The 20473-nt window shown below is 47.9% G+C and overlaps 1 protein-coding gene across 3 annotated transcripts in view; it reads right to left on the bottom strand.

The window, feature by feature from the left end:
- ZNF592 (zinc finger protein 592) overlaps positions 1–20473 on the bottom strand; it is a 43516-nt gene that overhangs the window by 11605 nt on the left and 11438 nt on the right. For all 3 annotated transcript variants that reach the window (XM_074317561.2, XM_088789455.1, XM_019743468.3), the window contains 3 exons: positions 16449–16532; positions 8155–10402; positions 1693–1871 (listed from right to left, as the gene is read on the bottom strand). In XM_074317561.2, the coding sequence (XP_074173662.1) occupies positions 1693–1871; positions 8155–10383 (2408 nt within the window). In that variant the 5' untranslated portion in view covers positions 10384–10402; positions 16449–16532. The remainder of the gene's footprint in view (positions 1–1692; positions 1872–8154; positions 10403–16448; positions 16533–20473) is intronic.

Genomic DNA, 20473 nt, shown 5'->3' with positions numbered 1-20473 from the left:
CAATGTAGCCTGCGATACTGCCAACCACTGCTCCTCCGCAACATGGTAGCAAGGGCTTTGGACCCATCTCTGGTTATTTTGTTTCTCATGCACTTTCCATTCCCCTTTCCCCAGAACACACAAAGGAATTAGTACACATTTGGAAATGTTTATACCAAGATTGAAACCTGGGCGTCATCACCAACCCCTCTTCATCCTCACCCGTCCAGGAGCTATCATCCAGCCCTGATGCTTCTACTTCCTGAATCTCTGTCAAATCTACTTTCTCTCCATCCCCACTGCCACGCCCGAGCTGAGGCCTTCAGCATCTCATCTGGACTGTCACATCTACCTCTCAGCCAGTCTCTAGTCTCCCCCTTCCCTAATAAATGTGTCAGCTTCCCAGAAACAGAGCTAGCTGGATCACTGCCCTGCTGCAAATCTTTCTGTAGCGCCTCACTCTCCACTGGACAAAAACCAAATGTCTTCCAAGGAATAAGAGGTCTTGCAAAGCTTGGCCTCTACCAACTCCTGGTCTCATTTCTACCCACTCCCCCGCATTCATCTCGACCCACCTCTATAGAAATGCTAATCTTCCTGTAACCCCTTTGGTGTGTGCTGGTATCCCTGCCCATAGGCTTGCCAGAGATTCTCGCCCCTTTCTTCTGCCTGAAGACCTAATATCTCCTGTGTGAAGTTTTCCGGACCATCCCTCTACTATGAGACTTAACCACTCTGGGTTACAATGACTGTGGACATGTAACCTGCCTGACTGAAGCCCCCTTGAGGGCAGGGGCTATGCCTTAATCATCTTTGAATCTCAAGTGTCTGGCACAGTGCTAAACACAATAGTAAGTACTCAAAAAAGTGTATGATATGAACCAAATTGATACATTTTTTTTAAATACCAAAGAGAGAAAAAGCTTATTAAGTTTGGGGGGGAAAAAAAGAAAGAAAAAGAAAATAAGTTTCACCAGTGAAAATAATAAAATAATGAGATGTAGCCAATGTGAAAGTTACAGATCAATGTGTTTTGGAGGGAGCCCCCCACCCCCATTTTCATCTTTTTCCTGAAAATGACTGCTTATATATGTTTGACACAATGGAGGAGATTCAGTCTAAAATAGAGGTTTCTTGTTTTTACTATGAAGCTAATCATTTTTTCCATTCTCGGGTTTGCTTGCACCTCACAAACTAGCAAAAAGTAATCAACACGAACAAACTAGCGCCCTTTGAGTTTGGAGTCTTGGAGCTTCTTTTGTTAACAAAAATTGAGAACATTTCAAAGTGCTGCCATTAGTACATTTATTATTGAAATGGTACTTTAATATGCCAAACACAATAACTTTAATATGTTATTAAAGTCATAGTACTTTGATATGCCAAAACACATTGTGAGCAAATTAAATTTCTAACTTTTTAAAAACCAAGCTGACAAAGTGAGTGTTATATATATTCTCATCTCTCCCAAACCTTCCCCTTCAAAGCTGTTTTTTCCATTGTTTAATTTGTTAACTCTGTATTCTTTTCCCCCTTGCTCTTCTTGTTCTCTAGAAAATAAAACTGTCCACATACCAATCAACACGCTTGCCTTGTTAGGCTGGAGGCCAGGACTCTGAAGACCAAAGCTCCGTCTGAAACAAGTTCTGGCCCAGGAGAAAGACCAGCCACTGGGCAAGCCCAGGACAGGACAGCGAGCCAGGCAGCACCTACCTGTAGCCCACCTTGCGGGCATAGTGCAGGCAGTTCTCCTTTACGTGGGTCTGGAAGTAGGCAGAGCGACAGAGGGCCCCACACTCTGGACAGCAGTAAGGGGACTTGTGTGTGTGGATCCGCTGGTGGGCACAGAAACTGCACTGGTTGGGCAGCAGCATCTGGCACACCGGGCAAGTCTAGGAAAGAACACCAAGAAAGCAGTTCATGAAGGTGCCACAGGCCTGTGGCTCTCCAATCAGGTGCCAGACGCTGCCTGGACACAGGTCTGAATAACCCCTCCCCCAACCATTCTCTCTCCCAACGCTTGGCTTACTTGGACACCCCACACCTCATTAAAAGTGTTAACACTGACACCCAAGCAATTAGCTCTCCCCTTATTCATCAGAGACAGACCTGACCCTGTTTTCCCGAAGATTAGTCCTGCTCTGGGCTGCGTGTTTCTTCCCTTCACTTAGTGGAGGACCAGCTTTTCCCTTCCAGAAGCCTAAGGCACTGCTTGAATCATAAGACCTTACTTCACTGCCAGACCTACCAGGGCCTCTCCCTGGATCGGCAGAGGTGGTTTCTGCTCAACACCTCCAGTCAGATGGTTCACTGACTTCCAAAGGGGACCTGAGCCGACCTTGACTGGCTGCAGAAGGCCTCAAGGCAGACTGACTGAGAGGTCTCACCAGTTTCCATTCCCTCAGCCCTGTCTGCCCACTCTGGGTGGGTGAGGGTACTCTAAGCCACAGCTGACCACATACACCCACAGGAAAGGCCAGAATAGGTAGCAGCTCCTTTGCTCCCAGCCCCGGGACAGAACCAAGGGAAGACAAGTCCTACAGCCACTCACTCAAGCGCTAATGGGCAGAGCCCAGCCAGCCAGAGGGGGGCGCAATGGGCTGAGATGGTAACCGCATCTGGAGAAGCTCTGCTTAGTAAAGAGGGGACAACTGCACTGTCACTGAGGGGGGTCAGAGGAGTTGTGCAGAGGGACAAGTTGTGAGGCAGAACGAGAAAGGATCTCTGCTTTAATCAGCAAAATCCAGAATGTGGGGCCTCTACAAGACAAATAGATTGCAAGGAAAAAGAGAAGGAGGGAAGGGGGAACTTACAGATTTAAAGAGATTTAAAAGAAATTTTCAACAATTGCAATGTATGTATAGCACTTATTTGGATCCTGATTCAAGCAAGACAAGTGTAAAAACAAATGAGACAATCACAGACATTGAACACTAACTTAATGACAATATTGCGACATTTGATACTTAATACCGGTATTAAGATTTGATGATGAGAAATTAATTTTGAGATGTGATGATATCATGTCTATATCTGGGGGGAAACCTTTACCTTTTAGAGATGCATACTGAAATATTTACAGATAAGATGATGTTGGGATTTACTTAAAAATAATCCATTGGAGGGGAGGGGTAAGAAAATACATGAAACAAGATGGGCCACAAATTGGTAATTATTAAAAAAGGGTTCATTATACCATTCTTTCCACTTTTATGCATGCTTGGGACATTTCATAATAAAGTGTTTGTTTTTCTGTTGTTGTTGTTGTTTTTGTCCCCTTCTTCCACCTCCCCCCACTCCGGTTCAAGCCGCTGTTTCTCAGTCTAGTGTAGGACACAGCTCCCTGGCCCCTGCTGGTGTTATTAGCCTTGCGCTGAGGAAGTCAGTCATTGGTGGGCAGCACACGGCAGCTCACGCCGACCTCCAGCTGCTCACGGCAGCCCAGCTCCAGCGAGAGCCGTTGTTCACGGTGACCTTGGCATTAGGAGCACGGCGCGCCAACCACCTGAGCCACCGGGCCAGCCCTAAGTGTTTGTTTTTTTAAAATATTACTTTAGGTACAGAACAGTAAATGAGCATGCTCTTTTGTGTAAATAAGAGAATATCACATACACACACCCACAAATATTTGCTTATATTTGCAAAAAAAGGAGCAATGGGGCGATAAACAAAAAGTGAATAAAAATTGCCTATGGGGAAGGAGGGAACAGGGCTAAAAGGACAGGGGTGGAAGCAAGACTTCTCTGAATGTTCCTTGTTATATGTTACTTTAACTTTGGAATCAAATGTTTTACACAACTTAAAAATACTCTGAAATTAAACTAAATAAATAAAAGTATTCCCTAAAAATTGAAAAACAGAAACAAGTAACCTAACTATATATCAAGTAACTATATATCAACCATGTAGAGAAAAAAATTACTCCCCATGACCTTTCAAACACAGCATTTTGACCTATACATCCTTAATGTGATATATTCTAGGAAGAAATGCAAATACACCTTCAACTTTATGCAGCTGTCCTACTGTTACAAATAATATTGGTTCTGATACTTTGAAATTGGTGTGTCTGTGTGTGTGTGTGTGTGTGTGTGTGTAGTAGGAAAATCTTAGGAACCAAGATTTTCTGTATAAAATCCATACATAAAAACTCTATGATCTTACATTTCAATACCAGTATAAACTCATGATCTTTCTTTCCTCTTTTTAAAAATGTATGTTTCTTAGCTCTGGCCACTAGAGAGGCCTAGAAACAAAGACATAGTAATGAGCATCTCCCGTGCCCAGAATGTGGCCTCTAAATACCATTCATCGCTAAAAGAAACCTGAAAAAATGGCTTATTCGAGCTTTAGCACAAGAAATGTGCCCAGGACGTCTTGTTGAGGCTGAAAGTAAGGAAGCTTCTCAGGCTTCATGGGTTCACGTCAAATGCACACAGGAGTCAGCTTGAAGGGGCTCCCGTTGACCAAAGAGGGGATAACCTGAGCATCCAAAAGAGTGGCTGGATACATAAACATTCTGGATATATAAAAATCATTGAGTTCATCATAGTGCTAAAATGACAAATAATGGGGGGGGTGGGACTATCAAAAAACAAACAAAAAACAATAAAACAAAATAGCAAATGTTGGTGAGGATGTGGTGAAATTGGGACCTTTGTTCACTGTTGGTGGGAATGTGAAATAGTGCAGTCACTGAGGGAAACAGTATGGTGATTCCTCAAAAAATTAAATATAGAACTACCACAGGATCCAGCAATTGTATTTTTGGGTAGTATATACTCAAAAGAATTGAAATCAGGGTCTCAAAAAGATGTGTGTACACCCATGTTCATAGCAGCATTATTCACAATACCCAAAAGGTGGAAGCAACCCATGTTCACCAATGGATAAATGGATAAACAAAATGTGTTCTATACATACAGTGGAATATTATTCAGCCTTAAAAAGGAAGGAAATTCTAACACATGTTACAACATGTACGAACCTTGAGGTCATCATGCCAAGTGAAATTAGAATCATCAAATTCATAGAAAACAGGAAGTAGAATGGTGGTTGTCAGGGGCCGGAGGGAGGGGAATGGGGAGCTGCTGTTTAATGGGTACAGAGTTTCAGTTTTGCAGGATGAAGAGTTCTGGAAATTGATTGCAAAAGAGTGTAAACGTACTTAACGCTACTGAACTGTACACTAAAAAAATGATTCAGATGGTCAACTCTATGTGTATTTTACCGCGATTTTAAAAAACAATAGAAGAGGGACTCCTAAAACACTATTTGAGATTGTTAGGGCATCAACTCACTACTACTATGAAAACCGTTAACTAAGGAAAACAAATTATGACTTTATCCCATTTTCCAACATAAACTATATTTCAGGCTAACCAAACAGCCCTCATGGAAGAGGGAAAGATAATTTATACAGGATCCCAGCTAATGAACAAAAAGAAATAATATAATTAGGAAAACACCTTTGTGCTGACTCGAGCAGTGATTATGAATAGATACTAGAATCGTTGGGTAAAGGCGGGCAACTTTACAAGGAAGGGACCAGAACACCACCAACTAGGAACCCTGCTAAGTTTAACATCATTAAACTGAGCCAATCAAGCACTTTGCACCGCCCTGAAGTCATGAAATATGAGGAACACTGTCCCCCCCCCAACACTGAACCTGCATCTAATCAAGGGTTTATCACTAACTTCAAGTCCACAGATAAAAGATGGGATCTAGAAAATCAAGTTAATTACACGAGGAATCAATCCATCAAACTCAGAAGCATACTGGAAACTCCTCAGGACCCAATTTCTTCACCAAATCAGTGACAAAAAAAAAAAAAGGGGGAGGGGGCGGGGGAAGGATTCCTATGGGGTGTAGCGGGGTGAGGGACTGTTCAAGATGAGACGTTTAAAAGACTTAACAAACAAACGTAAAATGTGGTCCAGGTTTGGATCCTGATTCAAAACAAGCCCAACCATAAAAACGATTTTGGACGTGAATGGGAAAATTGGACTATGGACTTGTACTAGAAAATATTAAGGAATTGTTATTAATTTTGTTCGGTGTGATAATGACATTATAGTCAAATAAAAGTTGAAGAACAAGAAGAACTGGTTGGTGCTGTCGTCTGCACAGAGGATCTGCCACAGGATGGCTTGGAAAGCAAGAGGCAGGACCCTCCCAGCCACTGCAGAGGGAAGCAGACACCCAGGGAGATGACAGACGCCCGAACGTGCTGTCCGCTGTCCCTACCCTAGAGTGCGGCCCCAGCCCACCCGGCCACCCCTGCCCTGGACGCGGCCTGAAGCCAGGGAGTGTTTCGGGAAATCCAAGTCCGATAGTCACCCAGGCTAGGTTTTGATCCCAGAGCTCACGTCTTAACCTTCCTCTGAGACTCAGAGGCCACTTTTATCAGCAAGAGATTTTGAGGGATTAGAACTAGACTGAGAAGCCTGACAGCCCTCCTGGGTACTCCCAACCTTCCTGCCTGGGGGCCACCTTGTCCAGCTCCCACTCGAGGAGAGTGACACAGAGAAGATATAGGATGAGAAGGGAACCTCAACCCAGACCCTGCTCGGATGTTAGAAGGCAGGTGAGGAAGAGTGTGAGGAGAAAACCATAGGCCCAGGCCTCAGACCTCCACTGGCAATAGTTCTGCTCACATGGCTCAGAGGCAGCCAGGCAGGACCAAGCCAACCATGCGGGCACAGCAAGAAGACCTGAGGGAAAGCGGGTGGCCATACTCCACCTGACTCATCAGAAGGAAAACACAAACCGAAACAGAGAAGGTGAACATGACAGGCAGCAGCAACCCTACGGCAACTTCTGGGGCTGCAGAAGCCACACAGTCCCCCACATTCCACCTCCTGTCTCTACCCTAACACTCCCAAGGCTGGCCTCGCTCCCGACAATTCCCTGTTCCTCAGACAGCAAGTGGCACTTTCTACCTGCACACACTGCCTCTCCCCCTCTCCATCCACCCTCATCCCGTGCAGAGCCAATGCAAATGTCACGTGCGGCGTCATGGTAATTTAGTCCCCGAGGCGCTCTGCCACAATGTTGATAAGCCTGTTTCAGCCCGGCTCTCAGTCTGCACACACTGCAGCTGTCTAGGTGGGGAGCCCTGCCCTGGCTGTGCCATCGTGAGCTCCAGAAGGAACAATGCAGTGCCCATCTGCTGGCAGCCCTGTACTCAGCCCAGAGTCTCTGTGCACACAGTAGGCACTCTGTGCACACAGTAGGCACGCTGTGCATACAGTGGGCATTCGGAGCACACGTGCAAAGCTTGTCGGCCACCAGCAGGTGTGCAGGCCCCTGCTGCAGTAAAAATCGCTGTTCTGCTTTCGTCCCAGGCCTCTGCAGCCCTGGCTGAGGGAGGCTGGGTGGAAGGCAGGCTGGGCCAGGCCATGAAAAGACCCCTTGCACCTGGAGGAGGAAGAGAAGAGCCTCCTGGAGGCCCACTGCTTCACAAGACCTTGCTAACAGTCACCAACACCGAGCGTGCCAAAGGGTATTTTCAGCACAGATGCTTTTTTTAAAGAAAGCCAGATCTCATCAAGCATAACCAAGAATGGGAACAAGCAGATCGGCACAGCTGCTTTTCTAGAGTATTGTGAACAGGGATGACAGGAAGAGGCCCACATGTCAGTCTGTTTTCCTTCCTTCCACATCAGCCCTGACACTGGCCCTACTGCAGTTTCCCCAAAGGATTATGCACAAAGCGGTGTCCTCTGTGAGCAGAACGCAGTAAATGCAGATTCTTAGAAGTACAGGCCAACGCAGGGCAGTGCCACATCTACCTCCGCCCCGAGTCCTTTGGGGACCCTGAAAGACTGCCCTGACACCTGCCAGAGACCAGGGCACCCACCATCCAGGAGAGACCCAGCCCAGGCCTGACACTGGGCCTGGACAGCCGACTGGAGTGGGAACTCCATAAATACATTCACCAAATCTTCCGGGTTGCCCCTCAGTTGTTGGCAGGACGCTTTTCCCAGTAAACACCAATATACCCAGTAAACCCTACAGACTCAAGTGGGTCCCTAACCTGCAGGCTAGACACCGTCTTCTAAGATTCATGAGATGCCACCGCTGTCCCCATCGAAGAGCTTTTTCGTCCCTGCCCAACGGGGAGCCCATGTGAACCCAGGCCTGACCCCCACCACAGGAAGGGCCACTTACCAGCCCCTCGGTTTCCTCCGATGTCCGCTGGAAATGTGCGGCCATGACCGTGTGGTCACGTATCTGCTTATGACATTCCAGACACTTGATTCCGTGCCGGATGAGCCTCACCGGGTCCGGGTAGAGCGGCAGCGCGGGAATGGTGGAGCTGCCACTGGAGGAAGCGGGGCCGTGCTTCGGGGAGGGAGGGGGGCCCGGCGCTGCGGGGGCAGCGGGGTTCGCGGGGGCCGCAGGGGCGAACATCTGGTCTGCGGAGATGGGCTTGACGAGCAGCTGCGAGCACTGCATGACCAGCCCCTTGCTCTTGTGCTCACGCGCGTGCCGCAGCAGGCTGCACTTGTTGAAGAAGACGAGCGTGTGCGCGCAGAGCGTGCACAGCACCTCGATGTGGACGCTGCGCCGGCCGTAGTGCTGGCTCAGGCTCTTCTCCAAGGCGAACGCGTCCCCGCACTCCAGGCAGCAGTAGCCACTGGCTGGCACGTGGATCCTGCTGTCGGCGGGAGGGCTGAGGTTGGGTGCGTACAGAGGCACGGGGTTGGAGCTGTGGAGGACCTTGTTGAAGACTTCCACCACCAGGGGCGGGGCCTTCTTCACCTGGTGGACCAGCGGCACGGACATCTGCGTGGGCTGTGGCTGGCTCCGCCTCTGCGCGGACGACTTGGCCGTCACAGACGCCGCCACGCTGTGGGGGACCAGGTTCAGGTTGGCCAGGTGCACGGCTTTGGGCAGGAGGTTGGCAGGCGCCGGGCTGGCCGCCTGCAGGGCGCTGCTCTGCTGTTGCTTCTTGCTCACCTGCGAGCCCGGGGCAGCCCCCTTGGGGAGCCGGGACCCAGAGCTGCAGCTGGGAGACGAAGATTCACTGGCCTTCGTCAGGCTCTCCACCCCTTTCCTGTCACCCTGGGGGCTCCCTGAATTTGTGCTCCCCTCGGGAAAGTGCTCCACTGCAGGTAGGGCAGTGACCTCGTCCTCTGGCGCCTCGCTGGGTGCCTCGGCCATGGCGCCCCCTAGAGGTGACCCAACGGGGGACTTATTGGGATCGTCCGGGTCTGGCAGGATCCTGGTGACAGTCCGTTTGATTTCCCCCGAGGATGTCTTAATGGTTTTGATTCTGACTTTGGGAATTGCTGGCGGGGAGCTGGCAGCCACAGAAGGGGAGCCTTTGCTGCTGCTGTCACTGCAGACGCTCCGAGGGCTGTCCGATGGCTTGCTACTTTTTCTACTGGCCTCCAGAGGGCTCCGGGGACTCTTTGGTGACTTGGGCATTTTGGGGCTGCCTTTGGAGCCCTCTTTAGTGGACCCCAAGGGGTCCTTTGTGTGGCCAGGCTGATCCTCCTTAGTGACACTGGCGACTCTTTTGGCCTGTAGGGCCACCAAGGCTGCAACACAAGAGGACAGCTTGGAATGAGCTGGCTTGAGACGCTGCCTCGGGGGGACAGACGAGCAGGCACCGAGCTCCGCTGGGAGCCCCTTGCCAGGGTGGCTGTTGAACTCCAGAGCTTCCCCAAAGAAGCGACTGGCGTCCAGCTCTTTGTGAGGCTCCATCGCCTTCTGCCCCCCTCGCTCATGTTCCTGCTGACTCCGCAGGGGCAGGGGTTCCGGCTTGGGCTCGTTCTTACAGAAGTGGTCGAACATATTCAGCTCTGGGACTGGAAACCTAGTCAGAGCCTCCAGGACTGGGCCCCCGACAGGCCCACACCCCGGAGGGGGTGGGAAATAGCTCTCAGAGTGCTTGGGCTTCAGCCCACACCCGTTATCTTTGATGGCATCCTCGGGTTCCGGGCTGGAGATCGGACTGAACTGGTTAAAGGTCGGAAGCGGCTCTGACTTGGAAGGCTCCAGCTTGCCTGGGAAACTCCTGGCACTGTCTCCATTCATGAAAGTGGAATCAAACTTCCCACAGTTGTGGCCCAGGCTGTGGGCATCTGGAGGCAGGTCTGAGCCCCGGAACCCATTGTGGAGGAGGCTGGGAGCGATGTGGTCTTTCTCTGCCTCCAGCGACTCCTGGCGGCTGGTGTTCTTGACAATGACACTCACGGCCGGCACGTCTGCAGCTGACCCCGCGTGAGACAAGGATACACTGTCATCCATACACATGCCGGGAGGCTTGAGGGGACTCTCATTCTCCTCACTGGGCGTCTGGATGGCCTCCTTGGCATCGAGGCTGGTGGGGTCTGGGATGTCGAAGGCAGCCAGAAGGTCATCAAAATCTGGAGTTTTCATGTCCCCCATGGTGAGATGCTGGCAAGGGCTACAGGACAAACAGAGAACAGAATCAACACCATCGTCATCACACACTAACGCACACGCACAGCCAGCACTCACGCACAAACCCCCGTGCTATGGGAAGTCACGGGCCTGTGTTTTACCCCAGCAGGTTTCCAAAATGCTGCGGATATAGGGGGAGGGGTGGAAAGAATAGCTTATATGTAGTGAGAAGCCTGCCTGGCAGGCCCTACACCTCGATACCTGGGAATTCCGGGCTGGTTGCATAAGCCAAAAAGAGGTACCCTCCACTTGTCAGTGAAATCATCGCTCCATGGTCATAGGCACTAGCAAAACATCAATCACTCTGCCCCTTAAGAAAAGTGCATGGCTCAGCACCTCCTTTCTTTAGAAAACTTCTGATTCATATATCTGAGTCGGCTATAAATTCTACTAATTTACTCACTAGTATTCATCAAGTTTGTATAACTTTGGTTTTTTGCTGCATGGAATTCAATCAAATTCACAAATGATTTGCTATTGCCAGGATTTAAGCTGTCTCACAAATACACTTAAAAAGCATATTATCCTCTAGGTGTTTTTCTCTCTAGTCAGCATCTACTTGATTCCTTAATTTTCACCCTAAAACTGTTATTGGTTGCTGAATGGCAGGGTGACTCTCAAAGCACATAGCTACAAATTGGCCAGGGAACAGTTTTAGAGAAGCCCTCACTTTCATTTTAACTTAATACACAAAGAAAAGAAAGTCCACCTGTTTCCTCCCTGATCTGGAGAAGCAGAGCTGCAGAACTACTACAGCACAGGAAACCCAAGGTCCTTCCTTTAGGAAATGACCACTACACTCTCTTGTGAAACATGAAGCTGGCTGGCTCAAACTTGCCAGAAAAAGGAAGAAAGACCGATCACTTTCCTTGTTCAGCCTACAAATCCCACATCTGTTTCAGCACCCCAGACTCTTACCTGCTTATGTATTCCTTATACCATATTTATACTGAAAACCTTCCTGGATGACACAACTCTTTTAGAAAGCAGTACCGTTCCTGCAGAGAACCAGATAAGTGACAAATTTGGGGTCCAGGAACCCCACTGCCAGACATACATCCTAAGAACAAAAGTTCCCAAAAGCTAGATGCAAAAGTGTACAGCATCATTAAAACAACACAACACAACACAACACACACACACACACACACACACACACACACACACCATCTAAATGTCCAAGAACAGGAAATGGTTGACAGAAAGACTACTATGTAGTCATTAAAAATCCCAATTATGCTAAGTGTCCTCCACCGGGTGATTGGATAAAGAAGATGGATATACAATGGAATACTACTCAGCCATAAAAAAGATGAAAGATTATCATTTCAACAACATGGATAGATCTTAAGAATACCACACTAATTGAAGTAAGTCAGAAAAGGACGAGAATTGTATGATTTCACTCATATGTGGAATATAAAACAAAAAGCAACAAATGAACAAACAAACTCATGGCTACAGACAGCAGAATGGTGGGTACCAGAGGGGATGGGGGATGCGAGAGGAGGAAGTAGGTAAAGGGGGTCAAATACATGGTGACAGAAGGAGTCTAGACTTTGGGTGGTGAACACACAATGGAGTATACAGATGTCATAAAGTTTTACACCTGAAATTCGTGTAATGTTATTAATCAATGTTACACCTATAAATTTAATTTAAAAAAAGTCCTAATTCTATAGTCTACATAGCAACGTGGGAAAGTACTAATAATGTTAAGTTAAAAAAAACTAATATAAAATGCTGTCATATCAGACTGATTATATAACAGTGTAAAAACTAAATATGCATTTGAGCCAAGAATAAAAGAGAAAAATAAGTCTGCAGGGTGGTGGGATAACTGGTGGGTTATTTTTTCACAAGTTTTTGTGCTGATGGACTGTTTTTATAATTTTTAAAAGGGAAAATAAAGAAAAAATACACTTAGAACCACAGGGGAGCAGGTGGCGTGGTAGAGGTGTCTCTGTTACCACCCCCAAGGGATCAACAAGTTAGCAGCTGTGTTTCTTGCCCCCCTCCCAGGCCCCTCCTAACAAAACACATCTGCCTGCTTAAGAGTTCTCCCAGAAAATGAAAAATACCCACCCCCATTGGGAAGATACCTAATTATGGAGGATTATAATAAAGTGAAATACCAATTATCTATCGTACTAAATATGGACTGGCAGACTATCTCACTGACGTGAGATGTAAAGTTTCTCAACAAATGATAGGAAGTGTTGGAGCCATAACCAAGGGGAATATACTGGATATCAGTGAAAGCAGGTGGCGTCCCAATACCAAAGAAACAACAACAACAAAAAAAGATGGTGGGAGGGAGGCAGAATAGATTGGTCTTTTTAAGGAGCCGGGGAAGCACGTCGGGGAGGAGCAGTGGAAGTTGGAGGTGTGTGGAGGTTGGAGGGACTAGCAGGGAGCATACCACTGTCTAACTTGAAGCACAGAGATACTACATCAGAATAATGTTCTCCACACAGAGAAATCTCGGGCATTGGCTCCAAAGGGTCAGGGGTGAGATAAGGTATTTCTTGCTAGAAAAATGGTGTGGCAACTCCACATCAGCAGCAGGAAAAACCTTCATAACCTTTGGATTTTAAATACGAAAGCTGACTTTTTTGAAAGCCAAAGATCCAGTCCTATTTTCTATTTAGCCCTAGTAAGGAAAAAACAAACAAACAGACAAACAAAGCACCAGCAATCAATAACAGTGATTAAGGGACTCATGCTGTACCTGGGTGTTTATATTTCTTTAAGCCTTGCTCTAAAGTATGACACATTGTTTATAAGTAGAAAATTAGAAACTAATCAAAATGTACTCTTGTTATAAAAGCAGAGGAAGAAACTGTAAAGAAAGTCTACCAATAAAATCAGAGAAATACAAATTAAAATAATGAGAAACCATTCTGGCTTACCAAATTGACCAAGGTTTTCAAAAACTAACAATCCTTAGTGCTGGCAGAGATGTGGTAAAGTAGGCATTTTTAAGATAGTATAAATTGATATAACCCATCTAAAGAGCAATTTAGCACAATATTCTGTTTTAGAGGCTCTCCTGACCTATTTCAGGTGCTCTCCTGACCCAGAGGGGTTTTCACCTCGCAGGGTTCAATCTCAATAGAGAACCACTGTGGTTTAAAACAGTACTATTTCTTGTAAAAACAGCTGCAAAGCACCCTCCAACACTAATTGTATGTCAGTCATGTCCCATGCCTTAACTTAGGTTTATTCATGGACGACATCCTCAGAGAGGCCTCATTTTTAAGTAAAAAATGTTTTATAAAACCAGAAACGAAAAGAGCAACTTAGCAATGAATACATAAGGCCCAATAATTCCACTTCCAGAAATTTATCCTAAGGAAAGAGATATGCACGTGACAAGGATACCATTACAGGATTATTTATGACAAAATTATTTTCTAGTCAACCTAGATTGTTCCCTGAAGACACCACGTTGCACGTCTCATCACAAAAGGCCCAGAAAACACTAAGGACACCGGAAACAACATAAAATCTGTGACCCTGCCCTTGTTCAAAACCACTCCGTGTCCACGACTGAATGTGCTTCCCAGTTTGGGGTCCCCACATCCTAAGAAAGACACAGCAGTGCTGGAAAAGGTCCTGAGAAATGACTGAGTTATGCAGTAGACAAAGAGCTTTCTGATGAGAGCCTAAAGATTAGAACCCTATTGTATTCTGCAGAGATGAAGAGTCAGAGGAAAGGGGAGAGTAACTGAAGTATGGTTTTGTTCACCAAACCTCAAAATATCAGAGAGGAGAGGACAGCATCCTGAAGCTTGAAACAAAAGATGTAGACAAGTAAAAGATAACTTTATCCATCAGTCAGAATATATACTGAAGTTGTTACAGGTAAAATATATACATGTAGAATGTCCACACGCATTCAAATTTAGAAACAAAAAAATAAATAAAAGGCTTTGAGGAACTAAGAACAAGGAGTTGCTCTTAGTTCTGCGCTTTCTTTCCCTCAGCTTTGAAGCCTTTGAATTTCAAATTAACATTGAACGTGGTCATCTGTTTTTCTGAACACTATTAAGCTCAGTAACAGCAGGTTAATGAAAGTGCAGTAACAGGACATCGAGGGGGTGGAGGCACTCCAAATGCATTAAGAAAAATCTGATCTCTATCCAGCATATTGTGTTTGAGACAAGGAAGCAAATAACATGTCACAGATTTCTACAATGACAGTGAAAGCTGCACACAGTGAAATCTCAGTGATTTAAGGAACACTGGGCTGGAAGACAACAAAAGCAAATTTCCTTGAATTTGCCATTGTTTGTTGGCTCAGGACTAGAAGGAAGGATGTGTGTATGTTTTACAACCTGCGGGTGAACTCTTTACCCTGCTCCCCCACATGGCTGAACATGGCTTACGTATCTGTGCTCATGGTTAAGGGTTTAAAAATGGGTAAATGAAAGTTACCCTCAGCTTTCTAGCATTGCAGGGGCATTAGAGCAAAGAATAACTCGTGTGCGTGTGTGTGTGTGTGTGTGTGTGTGTGTGTGTAGAGAGAGAGATTGATTGATTGATTGATTGATTGAGGTTACGTAGCAGAAGCTGGGGGCAGAAGGAAATGCTTGAGCTGGCTGCCAGGTAGGGGAGCTTCTTCTGTACCAGGGACGGGAGCTGGCAAGGACAAAGGGAATAAACAAGCACGCGTGAGAGTGAGCCCTGCTCCCGTGTGTGTGGCAGGAGCTTTGGCCTGGACTCTGGCTGGAACACGGATCGGAAACAGACATCACTTCCCTAGGTGGTACAGAAGGGAAAAACTTCAGCTGGATCAAAGGAAACAGAAAGAAGAGTCCTACACTCCTGGACCCAGGACGAAGCCCCCGGCTGGGAATGGTAGAGCTAAAAGAATAAGAAATTGGGAGCCACAAGAACTGGCTTTCCCCCATGCTGTCACCAGTTAACTGTGTGACAGCACAGGGAGGTTTAGTACGACAGCAGGTCTTGGTTTACTATGTAAAATTAAACTAATTTGAAGGATCTCTGAGTCCTTCAACAGGCTAGGCTGCAACAGTTGGTCAAATTCATCTAGAACTATTGGATTTCTACATAAAATTAACTCCTACAGTGGACACACACACACTTCACCTTATACATATCACTGCCTCCTGAAAGCACATGTGAGCCTGCTCACAGATCTAAGGACCCCAAGTCACAGATAATCTCAGTCAGTCAGTAGCCAAAGTTTCGCTTCAGGAGGCACCTCGTATTCTAATCATGAGAAAAACCAGCCCAAAGAGACTGTCAGTCCTATGAGAAAGCAGGAGCCCGTGAACCCGGGCGAAACAACAACACTCTTCATTGTCTTCCCTCTGTTTGGCCTGAGCCCCTCCCGCACACATTTGCCAGAACGGTGGCTGTAAAACATGGATCTGATCACAGAGACGTCCCTGTTCAAAACCCCCGTCACCTTCAGGACCAAGCTCAAGCTTTTCACTTGGCTCGGAGGATCCACTCCCATCAGGTCTCTGCCCACATCTCCATCCACTTCCAAGGGTCCCCCTGATTCCCTGGAGGTTCTCAGACTTGCTCATGCCTCTGTGCCAGGGCCCGAGCCGCTCCTCCTGACTAGAGAAGAATCCCTGATACCCTGCCCCCAGTGGCAACATAAATCTTCCTGAGAACTCCCCCTCCCCCCCAAGCTTCTGCTCTAGGTCCCCCTGGAGGCGGATACACTGCTTCCCTAAGCATGGTTGTCCTCTGCCCTCCTCCTCTCCCCTCCTCCACGGTGCGCTTCCCACCCCAGGCTGGAATCCTGAGTTTTCTCATCAGTCTGTGAGCCTCTCCAAAGTTGGCGTCACGTCCTTTAGCTCTCTTTCCAGGCACTAACACACCTGGCTGCCACTGCCCCCACCCCTCCCAGAACCGTTCCACATGCATCTCCAAACCCCTGGCTGACGTACCTGCCCTTGTCCCCTTCCAGGCCCTTCCATCCCACCAAAAACCCCACTTCCCAACAGTATCCCACAGAGTGATACTGCAAGCATTCTGACAAGACTCACAGGCTGTCAGAGCTGGAGGCGGCCTCAGGAGTTCTTAGGTCCAGTGGCTTCCAAATGCCCGTCTGCAGACTGCTGCTGGGCTGACTGCAAAAAAATAACATGGGAGTGACTTTAAAACACAGAATCTCCGCTCCCACCATAGAAATTCTGATTCGGTAGGTCTGGGATGGATCCTTGCATTTTTTTTAACGCTTCCCAGTTGATCACAGTACACTGGTTTAGTTCAACCTCTGCATCTCATACGCAGAGAACTCGGGCTCAGAAAGGGAGCATCACCCAACATTTACCAAATGCCCAGACTGCTGCCTGGCACGGAGGACACAGAGGGAAGGACAAGACCTTGCTCATGAGTCCCCACACACAACCCACTGAAACACCCGGCAGTCACACCTCTGTGGTACCCCTGAAGGGCTCGCCCAGGGCACTGGTGCCCTACAGGCCAGGAAGGGCTAAGGGCTTCCTCTGCCTGCCCCCATCACAATCCTGGTGCTGTCTGACTTATTCCTCCTCATGGCATAATTTTCTACCTTTACTGCAGCTATTTCGGCAAAATGTTCTCTCTTCTGCTCTTTTGGAAGCCCCTCTATGGGCACTCGCTAAATTATTAATTAGCATCCCCTCACTTCTACACATGAATTTCTGCTTGGGTGGGTATCCCAAACCTAATATGGCCAAAATCTAACCCTTGCTGCCCTCCCAGAATCCCTCACTTCAGGAACTGACAACTCCACCCTCCCAGTGGCTTAGGCCAAAACCCTAGCATCCTTAAGTTCTCCCTCCTCCGCACTCTCCATCTGACCCGCACGCAAATCCTATGACCTGCATCCTCACACGACATCCACACGAGCCATTGCTCACCACCTGCCCCTGCGCCATCGTCGTCTCTTCCCTGGGTTCCCGCAAAAGCCTGCTGACTGGTCTGCTTGCCCCACTCTAGCTTCTACTATCCCGTCTCCACATAGCAGCCCGAGTGCTGCCTTTAAACACCCACAAAGTCACGTCGCTCCTGTCCTCAAGCCCCCCCACGCTGACCCATGACAGAGGGAAACCCAGGCTTCACCAGGGCCACCTGGTGGAGATGATCTAACACCCCCCTCCTCCCGTCTCTGTCACCCTGGCCGCCCCAGGCGTGCACAGGCCTCCTTGCGGCTCCTGCTCAGAGCTTCTGCGTCACGATTCCCGCTGCTTGGGCTGTTCTTTCCCTCAGACCCCATGGGCTCACACCTCTTCTCCTTCGGCTCTTTACTCAAATATCACTTTGTCAAGGAGCTTCCCTGATCACTGCACATAAGACACCAATCCCCACCCTCACCATCGATCTCTGTCCCTTTAGCCTGTTTCATTTTTCTTCACAGCGCTTACTACCACCCGACTGATTATGTAATTGCTCATATCTTCATTGTCTGCTTATAAGCTCCAGTGTCTTTATTTGAAGGGAACCCACCATCAGAAAGGGAGAGTGAGGTGACTGGCTCATCTGTGCAGAATTAAAACTGTTCTAGAAGAGTCACAGATTCCTCAGTAGGTTTATTACCCCTCAAGTAGTCGGCAAATTTGCAACATTACCTGCACTTAGCTTTTAAAAACTTGCCTTAAATAGGGAGACCTTGAGTAGTGATGGGATTTTGCCAGTGGGAAGGGGTCTACCTGAAGTAGCACTTGTCTGTGAATCCTGGGCTCCTGCAGGCTGATTAAGTTAAATATTTTATTGGTGGAAAGTACCTCCTGGCCAATGTCCCCATAATAAGGTCATCTGTCTTGAGGATGGGATCAGTGTGACACCAATGGAGAGGGAAGGCTAGCTCTGAAAACCACAGAAAGAAAGAGGAGGGCAGAGGGTGGTCTTGAGTCTTAAGAAAAGGGGACACAATTCTGTGAATAGACTAAAAACCACTGAATTGTGCACTTTAAAAGGGTGAATTGTCTGTTGTGTGAAATATATCTCAATAGAGCTGTTATGGTTTTTAAAAGATAAAGAGGAGGAAAAGGGGACGGTACTGGAGGGAGCTGAAACTCTACAGGACGGTACAGCCGGCCGACATGCTACACGTGGGAACTACAGGCAGCAAACACACTTTAAACAGAGCTAAGACCCGAGATAAGACCGATACTCTGAGACTGGGGCGCCCCTTACCTTTCATTACTGGCAAATCTCTCAGCACTAACTGGGCACTGAACTTTGTTAGAAGGGAACAGGACCCGGAGACTGAGAAAAAGGAGGACAGGACACCTCTAGTTCACACATTATCCTTGATGAGCCCCTTCCACTGAATTAGCAAAAGCATCACCTCTTGGTGGTGGGGACGCCCAAATCGAAGCCGGAAGCCAGCAGCCTCGGACCTGCTGGAGGCCAAGCCTCCACTCCCTGAGCAAAGGACCCCGGGAAAGAGAAGGTGGCCAGCTCACAGGACCACTCCTGCCCGTCTCTGCTTCCCATGTGTTTGGTGGTTGCGACTGGCCTCCAGTCTCATCTACCACAGGCAAACGCCAGGCCCGCAGATAGCAAAATCAAAAGGTTTGGGGGGACACAAGGGACAAGCTGCAGTCTTGGGGTGCCTCTGCGGTTACTTTAGATGACCACAGGAGTTGAGGAGCTGATGAATCAAGGGCCTGGTGAAGTTTCTCCCCCAGGGGTTCTGTCTCTCACTCCTTCTCTTTTTCTGTCTTCCTCAAACCTACACACACACACACACACACACACACAATCTCTCTCTCTCTCTCTCTCTCTCTCTCTCTCTCTCCTCCTTCCTGGCCCTCTCCGGCCCCCATCCCTTCCTCCACGCCCCTCCCTCCTCTCTCTCATGCTCGTCCTCACCTTCCTCTTCCTCCCTCTTCTCTCCTTCCCCTCTCAGCAGAGATGAGGGTGGGCTCTTTCATGATGGCTGGTCAGGCAGCAGCCTTGGGCAGGAAAGCAGGGCCCCAGCCAAGGCAGCCTTTCACCAACAACCCAGAATGGCGACAGCTGCCACATCTGAGGGCCCACATGTGTGCCCTCGACAGCCCTGGTGACCCAAGGGAACGATAGGGAATGATGTGTCCAAAGGAACATCCCTGTGTGACCTTCTCCCATCAGACAAAATGCAATACGGTTTTAAGATACACGGTGAAATGTTTACAGATAAAATGAAGTGATGCCTGAGATTTACCTCAAAACACCACAGGGCAAGAGGAAGAGAGCAGGGAGGGAGTATATAAATGAAGCAGGATTGGCCACAAATCAATAACTGCTGACCTGGGTGAGGAGGTTTATCATATTATTTTCCTGGGTGATAATGATATGATAAACATGGGTGATAAACATGGAGGTTGATCATATTATTTTCTCTGTATCTGTACGTTTCAGCACAAAAGGCACCAGACCGCTATGTAGTGGACTCCGTAGATCCACGGTCACACCCATTAGAACGCTATTATTATCCAAAAGAAAAAAACAAAACGGAAGACAACAAGTGTCGGTGAGGACGTGGAGAAACTGGAATCCCTGTTCATTGCCGGTGGGAGTGTAAATGGTGCCGACAGTGTGGAAAACAGTATGCTGCTTCCTCAGAAAAATTACACATAAAATTCCCATAGGATCTAGCAAGTCCACTTCTAACTATAGGCACACAAGAACGGAAAGCAGGATCTCGGAGGGATTTGTATACCCATGTCCATAGCAGCACTATTCACAACAGCCGAGAGGTGGAAGCCACCCGAGTGTTCACGACAGAGGTGTGGGTAAACACGTGCTGTAAACATATGATGGAGTAGTGTTCAGCCTTAAAAAGAAATACAGTCCTGAGACCTGCAACAACATGGACGGACTGTGAGGACATTATGCTCCGTGACATAAGCCAGACACGAAAGGACAAATCCTGCGCCATGCCCCTGATATGAGGCACCTGGGATGGTCCAACTCATAGAAACGGGAAGTAGAATGGTGGTTGCCAGAGGCTGGGAGAGCGGGGGATGGGGATTTAGTGTTTAACGGGCAAAGGGTTTCTGTTGGGGAAGATGAAAAGGTTATGGAGATGGATGGTGGTGAT

This window comes from Rhinolophus sinicus, chromosome 13 (genome assembly GCF_057876585.1).
Source record: "Rhinolophus sinicus isolate RSI-liver-muscle chromosome 13, RSI-T2T, whole genome shotgun sequence".
Classification (NCBI taxonomy): domain Eukaryota; kingdom Metazoa; phylum Chordata; class Mammalia; order Chiroptera; family Rhinolophidae; genus Rhinolophus; species Rhinolophus sinicus.
This window is presented reverse-complemented; position numbering and strand designations above follow the sequence as displayed.